General features: G+C 42.9%; 1 protein-coding gene across 3 annotated transcripts; it reads left to right on the forward strand.

Moving 5' to 3' along the window:
• The first annotated feature begins 1,712 nt into the window (after positions 1 to 1,712).
• On the forward strand, positions 1,713 to 14,220 carry TMEM14A (transmembrane protein 14A). Of its 3 annotated transcripts, none has more exons than XM_054981475.1 (5): positions 1,713 to 1,811; positions 8,453 to 8,538; positions 11,791 to 11,892; positions 12,371 to 12,458; positions 14,060 to 14,220. In XM_054981475.1, exons 2-5 carry the CDS (start codon positions 8,463 to 8,465, stop codon positions 14,097 to 14,099), a joined length of 306 nt encoding a protein of 101 aa, XP_054837450.1. In that variant the 5' UTR covers positions 1,713 to 1,811; positions 8,453 to 8,462; the 3' UTR covers positions 14,100 to 14,220. The 3 variants fall into 3 exon arrangements, with proteins under 3 accessions (XP_054837450.1, XP_054837441.1, XP_054837460.1); XM_054981466.1 differs by lacking the exon at positions 1,713 to 1,811 and adding an exon at positions 1,846 to 2,016; XM_054981485.1 differs by lacking the exon at positions 1,713 to 1,811 and adding an exon at positions 2,435 to 2,649.
• Positions 14,221 to 16,185: the final 1,965 nt, after the last annotated feature.

Genomic DNA, 16,185 nt, shown 5'->3' on the forward strand with positions numbered 1-16,185 from the left:
CATTCTTAGACCATGAGGACAAGGAGAAGAAGGTAACAATAGGGATTCTTCCTCTGTCTTCTTAACCCTGAGAGAAAATCACCTGACCTATTGACCAATAACAGTTTACAAACACATCTCAGTTTCCCGGCCTTCCAGGCTATTGGCTCTGTGCCAGGTCCTCTTCCAGGTCAATACAAACAATAGCACAGTGAGTAAACACATTAACCCCATAATGACTGAATGTCAGACCTTGCAACATATATTCCAACATGGTGAGGGGAGGGACCTTAGCAGAGTTTAACACCATGGAATCTAACCTCCAAAGCAGCCATTTTCTTCAGGGGAACAGATCTCTGAAATCTGGAGATCAATTGCAATTCTGGGAGATCTCCTGGCCCCACTTGGAGGTTGGCAAACTCTACCACCACTCTCACATGTATGTTGGGTGGGTAGGACAAGAGCTGCTGCTGATCCCAACCATTTGAAGTGGGCAGAGGACGGGGAGCCACTGAGCCAGGCAAGCTGCCTTTCTGAAGGGTAGCTGGGCTGCTGCCAACTAGAGAGTGGGTCGGGATGGGAGGGGGCGGCAGCAGCAGCACTGTGACAAATGAACTGCCTGGAAAGTGATAGTCTTGGCAAGAGTGAGGGGGATGGAAATCTCCCCCCCCCCTCGGAGCGTCATGGTTTCCCCTCTTGTTTACTCATATTTCTCATGTAAGTCAATGATGCTTTATTGCGAGAGGACCTCAGCTTTAATCAGTCTACAACAGTGTCATCCTAAAAAGAGTAACATAATTCTTAGCCCATGAACTTCAATGGATTTAGTGTAACTTTGCTTAGGATGGCGCTGCTAGTTAATTAATCTGAGGGGGTAAAACAATCAGTGCTTACTTTTGTGAGATAACTTTGACCGCTTAATGAGCATTTCCACAATGGGTGTTAAAAATACAGCCAATGCTTTTATTACTAATTTATTAAAAACATCATAGGAACCGCAGACCCCCAGAATTTCCATGCTGGGCTATAATGCTGGTTCATGCACATTAGACATGGGAAATGGGTGGCAAGAGCAAGACAGAATGCACGTTTTTTTACTAGGGAAAATGTGATACAGAACATTTAGCAATTATCATCTTGTTCACTCCCCTACTGCAGACATGCAATCTGAAACTTTCTACACTGGAGACAGTACAGAGCAGGAAGCACATGGCCTCCGGCACACAGCAAAAAACAATGCAAACCCACAACTGCAGCCGCAACCATCGTTCATTAAAATGACTAGAGATAGGTTGCATCAAATGAAATGCTACTTAATAGCAGAACATGGGAACAGACAACCGCAACATTATACACTTTCATTATGATAGGATTTTTACAGCTGTCTCTGACAAGTATTTAAAAAGGACATTATCTATAATTTGTTAAGAGTAAGATTGATATGCTGATTTCTAACATCTGAAAAAATATTTATATACCTTTCCTCCAGGCTCTAGGCGGTTTAAAATTCTACATTTGCAGAAAAGAAAAGCAGCAGCTCGAGGGGACTATTCCTGCTCCATTCTAAAAGAAAATAAGCCTCTGAGAGCCGCTTCTAGTAACCCTGACCTGCTTAAAAGATTTTTAAAAACTTGTTTTGCTGACTTCCGGGACTGGTGCTCGCTTTCTCCAGGAGATGGCAATGTTGCACTTTTTCATAATGCCGCCAAAGGGGATAAAAGGCAGACAATAGCCGGGGGCGGAGGGGGGAGGAATAAACATTTGCTGAAACGCAGCCCCCACCCACCTACAAAAAAAAAAAGAGGGAGAGAAAAGGTTTTGGCTCTTTCGTGGTATGTATTTTTTCTCCCAGCGCCCCTTTCCCTTCGGCTACTGTCGCTGAGAAAGTTTCTCTCTCTCCCTCTCCCGCCCCCAAGCGAGGCCTTCCTCTTGTGAAATGCCGAGGCGCGCCGCCGCTCCTCTCTGGGGAAGGCAGGCCTTTTTCTGGTCAGCAGGAGGCTCGCGAGAGTGAGGGGAAAGCCAGGGAGGCGGCCACAGGTCTGTAGGGATGGGGAAGTGCGGGCTGCCGGCTGGCCCGGTGGGGGGGCTGGAAGGGTGGGTGACGGTGCAAGCGGAGAGGGAGACTGGGCTGGGCAGAGGGAGGGTCGAGCTCTACCCACTCTTCGTGCCTGGCTTATGTAGTCCATCTCGCTCCTGGTGCTGCGTAGCTTCAGGCCTAAGCCCGCCTCCTTTGCGGGCGGGTCTTTTGCGGCAAGAGGTGCGCTGAGCCCCTGGGTGGTTTTTGCGAATTGTCCCATGCGGTGGGCTCCCCTTCCCTGGGCTCCTGACTCGTGTGTATGCAACCACTGCGAGCCTGCGTTTGCGGGGACATGACGGGAGATTCAAGTAGAAATGGGTGGAGGGCTTGTTGCTTTGCATAATGACGAGGAAGAGGGTGGCACTGAAGGGAGAGGATGCTTTTGCACTTGCCTGAGCCCTGTTTTCGTAAGGCTCTGAAGAGGTCGTGAAAGATAAGCAGGCGTGGGTGGGGACACGGCAGCGTTTTGCCCCGAGTTATCTGCCTGCTGGCAGGATTCTGTGCTCAGTGTTAAGGCATTCTGACTTTTCATCCTTCTGGAGGCCAGGGTGAGCCGCATAGGACCCACAGAGGTATCTAGATAAGAACTGCAGGTAAAGAGGTTTCTTATATGTGCGTGCATATGTGCCGGCAAGTCGCAGCCAATTTATGGCAACCCTAGCAAGGGGCATTCAAGGCAAGAGAAAAGGTGGTTTGCCAATGCCTTCCTCTGCAGAGTCTGTCTTGGTGGTTGCCCGTCCAAGTACTGACCCTGCTTAGCTTCCAAAATGTGATGGCATCAGGCTATATCATGCCACCTTCCCTTGGTAATATTGTATGCAAGAATGTCTTGAAGAACTGAGCAATCCTTCAGCAGAGCCCTACCCTTGTAAAGTTGTTGTTACGGCACCTTTCTCTTGCCATGTTACCCTCTCAAGAAGCCTGTGAGGTGGGAGTATGTGATTGGCTCAAGGTCTCCCACCAAACTTCCATGGCAGCATGAAGGGTTGAACCTGAGTCTCCCAGGTAGTAGTCTGACATTTTAGCCACTACACCACACTGGTTCCCAATGATGAATGAATAAAGTATTCTCTCATGCCAGTGGTTGGGACCTGATAGTGGGAGAAGCCATCATTACAAGCATAGTTGGGGTTGTCAGTATTGTTGATCCTTTTTGATTGGATGCAAAGGGTATTGTGATTTGGATAATCTATTAGAAGGCCTTGAAAAGGAGCCAGTTTTGGGTGTCAGTATCTGTGATGCAGGCATATTAAGGTAAAAGGTTCAGGTAGTTACTGAGTTGCCAAGTAGGAGGTGTGTCAGCACACAGATAAAATGAGGCTGTAGTTTAGATCGGTTAACACCTTGTAGAACACTTGGAGGTCAAGGGAGTGCCTAGGTCAAAAGTTAACTTTTGTTAGAACTTTGGTCAATAATTTTTTAAAATCGATATTTAGGAGAAAACCAACCTGAGTATCAGGTTCAGAACATCACCCGCTTCATCTGGGATAATAGATACGCTTTTGTTTTCATAGCAAGTATAGGCAGCGGTGTCCAATTTTGTTGTACCTGTGAGCATTTTTGAAAAACAATTTCTGGGGTTGGGGCCAGTCACGAAATATTGTAAGGTTTCAAGCCAAGCATTCTTCTACAGTAGAAGCAGCTGCTTTGAAATTGGCACTATCAACAGATCCAGAGGCGATACTTCCTGAGCTCTAGAGAGACAAGGGGAACCAGGATTGATTTTTTGCTGTGGGAAGGTGGCTATTTAATTTCAGCTTTTTTCCCGAAGAAAGAGAAATGTTTGCTGCCAGCACCTCCACAGAGAGAATTTCCAAGGTTGTAGCCGTAGCAAAGCCACGGGCTCATGGCAGCAATGCACCTGCCCAGTGCCTTGCTAGTCAGTCGGGGATAGGAGCATTATGAAGCTCCCTTGAGCACCTTTTAAACTTTGTCCCTCGGACTCAGAGGTCCAAACTACTTATTATATTTTCTAATAAGTCAGGTCTGGATTTTCCAGACCCATATTGCTTTCCCACACAGTAGCTTCAGAACATTTAAAAAGTCAGCAGGGCCACCTTCAGCTTGGGACCACAGCATGAGGGAGAAGGGTCCTTCCCTCCCCTCTGTGCCATTTTCCTGAGCTAAAATGGCCTTGGGGTAGAGTTCTTTGCTGCATTTTGGAGCTGCATGTGTAACATTCTGTGCATCGGGTCCCAACTTGTTAGAAAACATAACATGTAGTTTGGCTCTCAGAAAGCAACTGGGGTCACTTTATGAGCCTGTTGCCTTCCCACAAGCTGGGAAGTCTTGCAAGCTGCTGAGGTAGCAGAATCTTATTTCCCATTTTACAGAACAGATTCATTGCCTACTTGAGTTTTCCAAGCTAACAAGTCTTATTCTGTACAAGGTGTATGGATTACACAAAGACAGTACTGTAGTCAACAACAGAGTACTCATTTGTACAACCAGGCCTCCTCTGAGGGCGTGCATGAGAAGCCCACCATTGAGATTTTACTTCAGGATCTCATTCATGCTAGCACCAAAAGCAAACCATAGAGATCTTACCAAAGGTTGGCTAGTGTATTAAGCAGGTCAATATACTTTTCACACAAACAGTCCCCTACCCTGGGCCGCATGCCGGGTAATATTCCCACTAATTCCAGTTTTCAACCACTCACTGATTATTGGCCTGGGTCATACAGGTGATGGGCAGTTCTACCTTTCATGGGTGGTTCTGAGGTAGGTCTTTCTCCTATAATGCTCCCATGCAGCTGGCATATTTTAAGATTGGGGCAAGTATGCTGTGTGATTGCTGTCACCCTCCCTGGAATCCTCTGACATTGAGGAAGTGGCTTAGCAGAACGATGTATGCCATGTGTTGTACTCTCTGTATTAACATGGGTAGCCATGTTAGTCTGTGTAGCAGTGGAAAAGAGCAAGAGTCCAGTAGCACCTATAAGACTAACAAAATTTGTGGTAGGGTATGAGTTTTCGTGAACCACAGCCCACTCCTTCCTACCACTAATTTTCTTAGGCATGGGTGCTACTGGACTATTGCTCTTTTCCCTGTGCTATGTTACCTACATATGCCTATGGCCTTAACTGATAGATATGTGTGTGGCAAAGGGCAATGTGTCCAGTAATACTGAAGCAGCCCTTTTGCGCAGAAAGGGTAAAGTGTTATAAAGATAGCTATATGTTGCTCAAAATTCTCACCCTAGAGTTTCTAAAAGAAGCTCGACAGCCAAAATAGGTGAGTTAGGACCTATTGCTCTGCCAGTGGAAGATATACCGGTTCTTACTCACTGGGTGCCTGAATGCTTATTTGTGCATGCCGGAATCTACTGAATTCAGTTGTGGTCACAACATTACAAACCTGGTTTCAGGTTTCTCCTTGATTGATAAACAGTTCAGAATAGTATCGACTCAAATGTGCCTCGACACTGTTGCCAGTACCTCTCCAGTCTGTGGCCATTTTCACACATGTGATTTACTCCTCTCTTTTTGAGTGTTTGCTTCTCAAGGATCAGGTTTGTTTTGGTGTCGTACCTTTCCACACGCCACTTTTAATCCTGGTATGGGTGTTTTTTTGTCCACACCCCCATGAAATAAAGAGGTGAGCTGTGGAAGAGCATCATTGGTATCATTGTTGGCATCACCGGTGCTGGCACATCACCACACCCCTTTCTAAAATTTTCGTGTATGCCCAATCACGTTATAACATTACAACGTTATAGCCTTATGGTGACCAAAGACTCCTAGCACCAAGGTTTCAGCAGTGGAGGAAAAAAACCAAAAGAGAAACGAAAGCAAAAGGAAACCCAACATGGTGCATGTGCAGTGTTGGCACAGAGTAACCCCAAAGACAGAACATTTTACCCCCAAAGCATAGATTGTTAATCTTTGAAAACCTAATACAGATCCAGGTAACAATACAAATGAACCCTGTTATTATATTGTTAAGACAAGCCTTTGGGGGAGGAGAAAATTTAATGATGTTGTAACATCATAATGTCATTGTTACTGCATTGTGTTGGTTTGCCCCTCTGGTGCCAGCTTCTGCCTCCCAACTCCGGGTCAGCCTGGGTGAGACTCTTTGATTTGGACCTTGTGGTGGGGGATCATAAATCCAAAACAAAAATGTCTACTCAAAACATAGCAATCATGTATCAGGGACTTTTTTTAATAACTAAGCATAATAATATAACAGCATTATGCTTGGTTTTTTAAAAAAATCATGAATATTTGACAGCCGTTAAGTTTTATTTTTAAAAATTGCATTTGGGGAGAAGAGGGGAAGGAGGAGGGGGCAGGGAGGAGGATAGAGAGACCAATCATTGAGAAGTGGCCTGTAGAGAGGGAGGGAAAGAGAGGGCAGGGCAGAGGAGGGAAAACTGAAAGGAAAATTCTACATGATTGAAAGAGCTGACTCAAAACCGCATTGAGAAATAAGTGCAGGGTGGATAAAAATCAATGATTTTTTAAAAAAATAAAAAAATCGGGATTTTTTTTTATTTAAATCGGATTTTTTTATTTAAATCGGATTTTTTTTATTTAAATTGGATTTTTTTAAATAAAATGCTTTTTGAGGAAAATATATTACCATCCAAAGGTTATTCCATCATGAAATAAATATTAGTTTTTAATTATGTAGAATAAGGCTGTATGTCATGCTCTTCCAGAGGTTTTTGTAAGATTATTCGGCAGTTTCTCTGCCTACAAGATATTATCACAGATGCTTGGTTTTGCAGTTCTCAAAACTGAATTTGTGTCAGCAACGCAGAGATCACATGCCTCTTCTTCACAGCAAAAATGTTATAACATAAACAGAGTTGAGAAAAAGACCTTAATCCTATTGTTCTACAAACCTATGAAGACAGAATCAACCCCTTCAGTGCTAAGTTTCAAGAAGTTCAGTGAATAGAAACAATCTTTTTCTGATGGTTTGGAGTGGAATAGATCTGCACAAGAAGAAACTAAGTGTGAGGAGGGAGGGGCAAGCAGTACAAAATGAAAGTGAAACTTTTTGAGCACAATACTGCACAAGTCTTTGGATCTTTTGTGTGTATGACCTGAGGTTTATCACATTCTTTCCTTGGAGGAAAAAACCTATAATGGCAGCAGGCCGTAAAAGACACCCAGTTTGGGGAATACTTTAATGAAGTTCCTTTACCTATTGGTAAGGCAGGCATCTACTTGCATATTAAAGTTATACCAGCAAGAATTAGTCTTTATGTAGAAAACTATGATTTAAATCAAGCCTTAATGACTAGTGATTTAAATCGTGATTTAAATCAGTTTGATTTAAATCAAATCCACCCTGAATAAGTGCATGTAGAAAATGCAAAGAGAAATCTTGAAAATGCCGCACTGAAATCTGAAGGGGGAGTTAAGTATGTGGAATTCAGAAGAAACCCTAAAACAGTATAGAGCTAGAACCAGCAAAAATTGCCCATGCAGAAAAGGCCTTTATGTTTAGTGTTCCATTGCGATTTGAAATAAGGCCTTTTCTGTGGTGATGTGCCTGTTGTGGAATGCCTATCCTGGAACTGCTTATATCTCTGCCCTCGCCCTTTACTGAATTTTTGGTACCATGTTAAAGCTGTTATATTTACCTTAGCTTTTGCCTATTGATGGTTTTTTACTTACTGTTGCTACTTTTATTCCTCTTACCAGCTTTTATTGTTGCTTTACTGTAATTTTATTGGGTTGGATCCAGAGGTAACGTACTGGCTTTCTGCCAGTACAAGAAGACTTCCGTTGGCAGAATGCCACCCCTAGTGAAGCAGAACTTTTTGATCCAAACCATTATATTTTTATTTGCTATTGGAATCCATCTTGAAATTTTGGAATAGAAAGACAAGTAAAAGAATGGAAGTTTAGGTAGGGTGGAGTATAGGGAGCCACTGGCAGTAGGAAAGGCCTGAGGAATAGGAGGACACAAAGAGTAGAGAAGGCTTGCTAGAGAGGCCATGGTTAAGGATTACCCTTTATGGCCAACATCTAGATGCTGTTTCAGACACACTGGGTTGTTGCTTCTATTGTAGGCAAGCTCTTTGATTACAGTAGATTCTGTACAGTTTGAATGAATTTTTCCACATGATAGTGTGGGGAAATTCATATAGATTACATGATCAGCCCAGTTTGCCGTATAAAGCAAAGCACTAAATTGCTGGAGACATTGCATTAGAGGAGAGGGGAGGGATTATGTTGATCCTCCAACTACGTAGTTGAAGGTAGGTGAATTTTGATTCTTTTATGACTAGCGTACCACACAAAGCCTGCTGCCATTTCTAGCCACTCGGGTTTGTTCCTTAGAAACACCAGCTTCGTGACGGAGTCATTTTAATAGCCTTTTTTGTTTTTTCACTGAGTTCTGTTATGTTCATATCTGTTCCTTGATTTCTCTTTTAGATCTTTCATCATGAGTGTGGATTGGATTGGTGTTGCTTATGGTGCAGTTGTGGGTCTTGGAGGTGCCATAGGATATATTCGCAAAGGTAAATCCTGTGAAATGCAGAAAAATGAGATTGTCTTGTACATTCTCTCCAAGGGCCCCAGGACAGCATGCATGATTTTCTATTTTCTCCCATCCCTTTATTTTCACAACAGCATTGAGATATCAGGTTAAGCTAAGATTGTGGTTCTTTTCACATTGGGACTTTAAATTGTTTTAGCACCGTCTCTCCTTCCCATGTTTGTGCAACTTTCACACTTGAAAGGTGGTCATGGGATGCAGAACTAAAGATTGTCTGCGTTTTCCCTGATTCCCCCCGCCCCCCATGAAGATACCACAAGTTTTGTTTTGAAGCTGCAGGCGAGTCATGGCTGGCTCGAACCTTGTCAGTGTGAAAGCACATACTCCTGTATGGCTTCTCTGCTCCCCCCTATCCTTCATCCCAGGAGCTGCTTGGTCCATGAGGAATTGACCTCACCCGCCCTCCAGACCTCCTCAACCACTTTTTCTGCCATTTTTTTTTGTTTCTGAATAGGACAATGTTGCAGCATCATAATGTTAACTTGAAATTTTAAATTATCACGCTTCCGATAACAGCGGGACTCCCAGTGAGAGTGGGGGGGGGATTAATGTGTTGGTAGGAGCAACGTTGTAGCATTACTGTATTGGGGAATCAAAGGTTTTGTTAAGAATCCCCAATGTTGCTGCACATTGTACACATCGGCTTACTGCCATAAGCCTATCCTTCCAAGGTGGGGTCGGGACATTCATAATTTTAACCCAAATGGCGTTTGGTAGAACAACAGCCGGCTGCATTTGTACAAAGGAAAATTGCCCTTCCCCCACTCTGAAACTGGTCACATGACAGGGTAATCTGTGCAGTAACAGTATATTGTGCTGGCATCTTTCCCACCAAAATTTGTAGGCCAATCACTGTTTTTTCAATTTAGGTGGGATTATTTCCTTCCAATAAAGGATTGATTGGCATGAGGGGGAGGGATCCTGATGGGCAGATGATATCAGGTGAGGTATCGTCACAACGTTGCTACACATGCGCAGAATTTTTTTTTTTTAAAAAGGGGGTGATTTGTGCTGCGAGGCCCATAAAGCCTGAAACTGAACTGAGGCTTCTGAAATGAAAAAAGATACGCAAAATCAAAGTTGCCCAACAGTGTGAAATGAACAGGTGCGATGCTGACTTCACTGCAATCGGGGTGACTGCTCATCAACAGCAGTTTAAGCCATGAATGTGAAAAGTACCTGTAACTAGCCCAGAGTGTTGCCTTGACCATTCTGCCTCTATTTTGTGCCCCTAGTCTCTTAACTCGCTTCAGTCCATGACCAACCCACTTGTCCTGTGCTTTGCTTACCCTTGCCTAAATAGTTTTTTTACCTAAAGAATGAGGTGATCCTCAGTCAGAGGGTGGGTGTGGAAGACAAAGGATATTGGATTGGTTAGGAGAAGGAGGCAGGAGTGGACTGTGTTTGTAAGACTGAATATCAATCATGGAATATAAGGGCTGGCTTATTCAGCCACTGTAGCACAAAAGCAGATAACTGGATTAGGTGTATTCAACTATGTGGCCATTATTCTTTTCTGTGCAATCAAAGTACAGTGCTCTGTTGTATGGTCCAGATCTAGCCTATCAGAAGGGACATCTGGAGATCTCAAGCCTGTGGCTGAAAGAGGGCGTTCTTGGTGATGCCCTAATGCTTTCTGGATCCCCTTATTTGAAAAACTTCCTGCTTTGAAAACACTTCTCAGTCTTCCAGTTAACATTCTACTACACTTTGTCTGCATCTTCATTCCAGCCTTGCATTGGAACCCTGACAGTTTGTCAAAACCATCTTTAAAATAGAGTGGTAGTTGAAGTCCAGGCTTGGGCAGTTATTCTTCCTAGTTGGGTGCTAACCGCTTCTGCTAGGAAAGGGAGTGACCTCATAGGAGATGGAGGCTTGGGTCTCTTGTGTGGCTCTGAGTCCCTATTGGGAAATAGGCTTATTCATATAAAGACACATGTAGAGACCACATACCATAACAAGAGGCCAACCAGTGACAGAATGAAGTTTGAATCTAGGACCCTCAGTCTTCTTCCTGCACTGTAACCATTATGCCTCACTGGGTGTCATAATTTTCAGCGCCTTCTATGACTGTGACCCAGTGTTACTTCATAGTTTGCACAACTATATTGTGGTTAGAGGTATTGGGATATGAAATGTTTGTAAGCTGTTTGATGGAATACAGTGAAGTGTACATTTATTAGATAAATGAAACTTCCATTTATCTTCTTTTTTAAGAAAAACAGCTGGACAGGGTGAGTTCATTGTGACAGTCTTGCTGTGACAGAGAATTTAAATAGTCACTTCAATAAACTGATTTCCATGATGATAATTCTAGAAGGGTAGCCATGTTAGTCTGTTGAGCAAAATAAAGCAGACATCCAATGGCACATTAAATATTTAACTTTCATGAGTCAGACCTCATTTCATGATATGCTGTTTGTGTGTGTGTGTGTGTGTTATGTGCTGTCAAGTCGCCTCTGACCTATGGCAATCCTATGAAGAAAAGACCTCCAAAATGTCCTATCATTAACAATCTTGATACACTCTTTACATTGAAATAAAGTTGTTTTTAGTCTTTTAAGGTGCCAGTGGTATTCTGTTTTATTTTGATAAACTGATTGTGAAGAATGGTCATTTATCAGGGCAGCATATTTTAGTATTTAAGTAAATCCAAAGATCTAATTCGTTTTTGTTCACAAGAACATTTGAAATGCTACTCAGAGCGGGACCACAAGTGACGCCTGACACAGGTTGGACACTAGTCAGCTTCACTCAAGTTTTGATGGGAAATGTAGGCATCCTGGTCTCGCAGCTTCGCTCTCTGACTGCTGTCCAATGGACTTTTCAACTGTCACTTGTCCAACATTCTGCCAAGCTGCCTACATTTCCCATCAAAACTTGAGGGAAGCTGGCAAGTGTCCAACCTGTGTCAGGCGTCACTTGTGGTCCCGCTCTCAGTTACCTCTTCTCTGTTTTCCTTGTGGTACACTCACTAGATGGAGTTGTTTGTTTACATGTTAAGTAATAGATACCCTTCTCCGTACAAATATCCTTAAGATCCCTGGAAGTCTGAATAGTTTTGGCAAACATGGGTAACCACCCTATTTAATTGTTTGTATGAACATAGCAGTAGATCACTGTAACTAATTAGCTGAAGATAATCATTTGTGTGTGTGTTTTTTTCCTTTTTTCCCCTTTGTTTCATTGAATTCATGTGTGACCTTTATTGCAGGTAGCAAAATCTCCTTGGTTGCCGGCCTCGTCTTTGGCATAATTGCAATCTATGGAGCATACTGTGTAACACATAACCCCAAAGATATAAAGATATCATTATGTAAGTATCTTGCTTTACTGAATGAAAATGAAATACAAGCTTCAAAAGCACTTCACATGTTTTTTAAAAATATTGTAAACGAATAGCTGCATGTGACTTCTGGGGCGGGTCAGTCTTATGGAGCTTTAGTTCTGTGTTGTGATAAAACTGCAAAGTTTAGTACACAGCATTTTCTACAACAGCGGAAATTATTAACTTGGAACCAGTAGGCATCCTTAACTTTTATTCATATGTCATTTGAATGGTGCATCTTGGCTTAGAGGTCCTGATGCACATGTGGAGCAAATACTTGAAGGCTGTGTGAGGCTGCCTTTTTCTCTTTATTGTTAGGAGATGTCCCTCACGCATTTGACAGCACTGGATTGAATGGTGCAGCTTCTGCTTGTAAGGAGCTCCATGTCCTCATTAGAGCTCCATATTGCTTTAAATAATAAGCATCGTGTTTATATGCTGTTGCTGACCAAATGTTTTTCTCCAGTCACAGCTTTTATTCTGACCACTGTAATGGGAGTGAGGTTTAAGAGGACCAAGAAATTAATGCCAGCTGGAATCTTAGCAGGTCTAAGGTAAAAAAAAAACCCAACAACCCTACATTGTGCTGCAATCATACCATATTTAACAGGGAGAGCAGAGCGGGTTCTGTTAGAAACTTTGAAAAACTTTGTCAAAGAGGTGCTGATGGGCTATGAGTAAGAATCTCAGTTTTCTACAATCATAGCAGATTGCATAATTTTACGTTAGGTATAGGAGTTAGAGCCCTAACCTAGATGGCCCAGGCGATAACAATCTAGTAAGATCTTGAAACTGGTTAGTACTTGGATGGGAGACAAGGGTTGCTGTGCAGAGGCAGCCATTGGCAAACCTGTTAGTCACCTGCCTTGAAAACCCAAACGGGTCACCCTAAATTGGCTGCAACATGATAATACTTTACACACCCACACGAGTTAGAATGCAGAACATTTTAATGTTCTTTCTAGTCCTTAAGATTAATGCCTGATGAAGCTCAAGGAGCGGAAGGGTCAGTGATCTTGGTCAGGTTTTACAGTAGAGAAGAACCCACACAAAGAGGGGATAGTCTCCTATATACAAACAAGAAGAGGGACCAAATATCCAAGGAGACTATATACAATATGCTTCAATGTCAGTCAAAACGCATAAGCACAATCAAGATATTCATTTATACATCACTAGTTTGCAAAATCGTGTGAAGCAATGTCCATCCTATATATGATAGTTCTTTATTGTCCACCAAATGTCTTTTTCTTGCAAGCAACAAACTGTCGTGGCCACATAGGTTCCAACCAACAGACAACAATACCCCTGGAGGGTAAGCTGTTCCTGGACAGTTGGCAACGGGTGTGCTAACGTTAATTACATCCCGTTTTGCTCCACTTTGCTTCTTCACCAGCCTCTTTAAAGTGCAATATAATCCTTCACAGTCAATCTCAATGCATTAATAACAATTTTCTCTAATCAGCTGAGTACTGTTGTCCTTTGGTAAGAGTAAGCAAATCATGCAAAATAACCCAGTATACACGTTCGTATAAGTCATTATGCAGATTGAATAATCCAACTTTACTTGTTAAAAATTCAGGTTATCTTGATACATGTCTGTTTTGTTTTATTTAATCTGTCTGTGTACTACATTTTTATCCCACCCTTTCAGGGAAAGCTCAAAGCAGCACAAACATTCTTCCATTTTCCATTTTGGCCTCAAAAACAACCCTTGTGATGTAGATTAGACTGAGATAGAGCTGCTGTAGCATAGTGGTTAAGCGGTTGGGCTGAAAATGAGCACTCTGCTGGTTTGAATCCCACTACTGCCATGAGCTCAGCAGATGGCCTTGGGTAAGCCTCTCAGCTCCAGCTTCCCACCTGAATTGTGAGGATAATGATAACACTGATTATGTTCAGCACCCTGAGTAGGCACTAATCTGACTAGAAGAGCAGTACTGTTATTGACTGGTCTAAGGTCACCCAAGAAGCTTCATGGTAGAATAAGGATTTAAATCTGAGTCTTCTAGATCCTAGGCTAATAACTGCTACATGGCATGAACTCTATAAAGGAGCACTCCGCCCTGGCTGTGAGCCTTAATAATCTTTTGAGCCTCAGCAAGCAGCATCTCGGTTAATTTCACTCTTTTGTTTTTTTTCCCCTTGAACATAGCCTTCTGATGATTTTGAGACTTGTGCTTTTGCTGGTATGAGACCAAAGCAGGAAGAATCAGTATTCATATCATTCCACATGAACAAATTTTGTACTTCGCTTGTCTCTGCAGAAATATCCAGCACTTTCTTTTTGTTACTGATTAAACAGAAATGTTGTTACTCATGGATTTTGGGCTTCATTCTTCCAGCTATATTTCCTTAATGATATTTTGGTAACATCACTGTGCTTGTTAAGGACAAATGAGTAGCTTGTCCATTTAAACCAGGGGTGGGGAACGTCCAACCCGTGGGCCAAAGTCATTTGGACTGGCCTGCAGAGAGAGACGAGTGGCGGAGCTGCAGATGAATGGCGGTGCTGCGGGCAAACGCAGCTGGCAGATCCCCCAATCCCACCCTTCCCTCCCACTCCCACTTACCCACTTGGCGGGGGGGCACTCCCGCACCACGAGAGCAGATGTCGTTGTTGGTGAAAGCAGGCCGCTTTCGTTGCCGCCACCTGCTGTTGCCAGCACTGCCCGCTGCCGCCGAGAGTGACCCGCGGTGCTGGCAAAAGCAGCCTGTGCTGCTGTGGCAAGAGCAAGCGGTGGCGGCGATGACCGCAGGGGGCGCTGGCACTGGTGACAGAGCTGCTGGCACTGATGACAGAGCTGCTGCCACCGCCTCCACAAGCAGGCCACAGTGGTGGCGGCATGGAGAAAGGGGGCACAAGCACCCTTTCTCCCATGCACATGACATCGCTCCCAGAAGTGACGTCATCACGCACGCTGTGGCCGTTCCCCGCGCGGGACAGAAAATAAACGGTCCTCGGCGGAAAAAGGTTCTCCACCCTTGATTTAAACATTAACTTTGGAGAGGGAGGAAAGTGAAGGAATGTTCAGTAATGCCTTTCTCCCAAACAAGTAAATGGCTTTTGAAACTCAGGTTACTTATGTCATAGGACATAAATGTATAGACATGGATTGAAATTTGCCAGACATGCTCAGGAATGGTACAGACTTCGTCTTTGCAATGAAGAATTGAGTATAAATGATATACTATTGTATTGCAAGTAAAAACAATGGATTTCTTTTCCACTTCTGAAAAGCTGTTAATTTCTACTCTTGTCCTGAAATAGCAAAAATAGCAAATATCAAAACTGTAATAAAGATTAATATTTTGAAGGCATGCAGTGTGTAGTTGTTAACATTTAGAAACTTCTTGTATAGATCTTTCTCATTTCCATCTTTTTTACTTCTGATGAGACCAGGGCAGCTTTTGTATGCTCCCTTTCCATATTGTTGTTACAACAACCTTGAAAGGTATGGTAGGCTGAGATGGTGTGACTGACCCAAGGTACCCAGAGAGCTTCATGACCAAGTTAAGATTTGAACCTAGGTTTCCCAAATTGTAGTCCAGCACGTTCATCATTACACAGCACTGGCTTCTAATTCTATGAGTGGAGGCACTGCTGTCACAAAGAAGCTGTATATAATGACTTCTCTCTGCCCTTCCGCAATAGTGTCATCACTAACTGTTCCACCCACAGGTTTGCAGACCAATCCCTAGTACTACAGCTTTTCAGCAGGGGCCCAAGTAAGGCTGCACTGACAAGTCTCTGCTGTTTGCACCAGAAGAATTCTGATTGCTAAAGAATCAAGCTGCTTTTAAAACTGAACAGCAACGAGTCTTTTCAATAATAACTACTATTGTCAGATTGCTTGTTGTATGCACAGCATACCCTCTCCATTATGCAGAATCCCTGTTTTGGATCATGGTCAAAGGGGAAAGAATCTTGAAGCGTTCATTCACAGCCACTTTAAACAACTAAGAAAAAGAGAATTTTTAAAAGTTAACTCAGTTTTAAAGTCTGATCTCCAATATATTTGGAAGATACGTTGAAATCAGTGGGCTTAGACTGGAGTAACTCTGCTTAGGATTTCACTGTTAATGTAGGAACTATTTCTATATAAACATGTTTAGGAATACTTTAAATAAATAGCTATAAATCTAAGATGATTAAGTGAACTTTAAGCCCTTTGTTTTCAAACCAGTTTCACTCTACATATTTCAATTTATTTTGTTTGTTTGTTTATCTTGATACCTGAAGAAGTGAGCTGTGGCTCACAAAAGCTCATACCACACCAC

The sequence above is a fragment of the Eublepharis macularius genome, chromosome 1 (genome assembly GCF_028583425.1).
Source record: "Eublepharis macularius isolate TG4126 chromosome 1, MPM_Emac_v1.0, whole genome shotgun sequence".
In the NCBI taxonomy this organism is placed as follows: domain Eukaryota; kingdom Metazoa; phylum Chordata; class Lepidosauria; order Squamata; family Eublepharidae; genus Eublepharis; species Eublepharis macularius.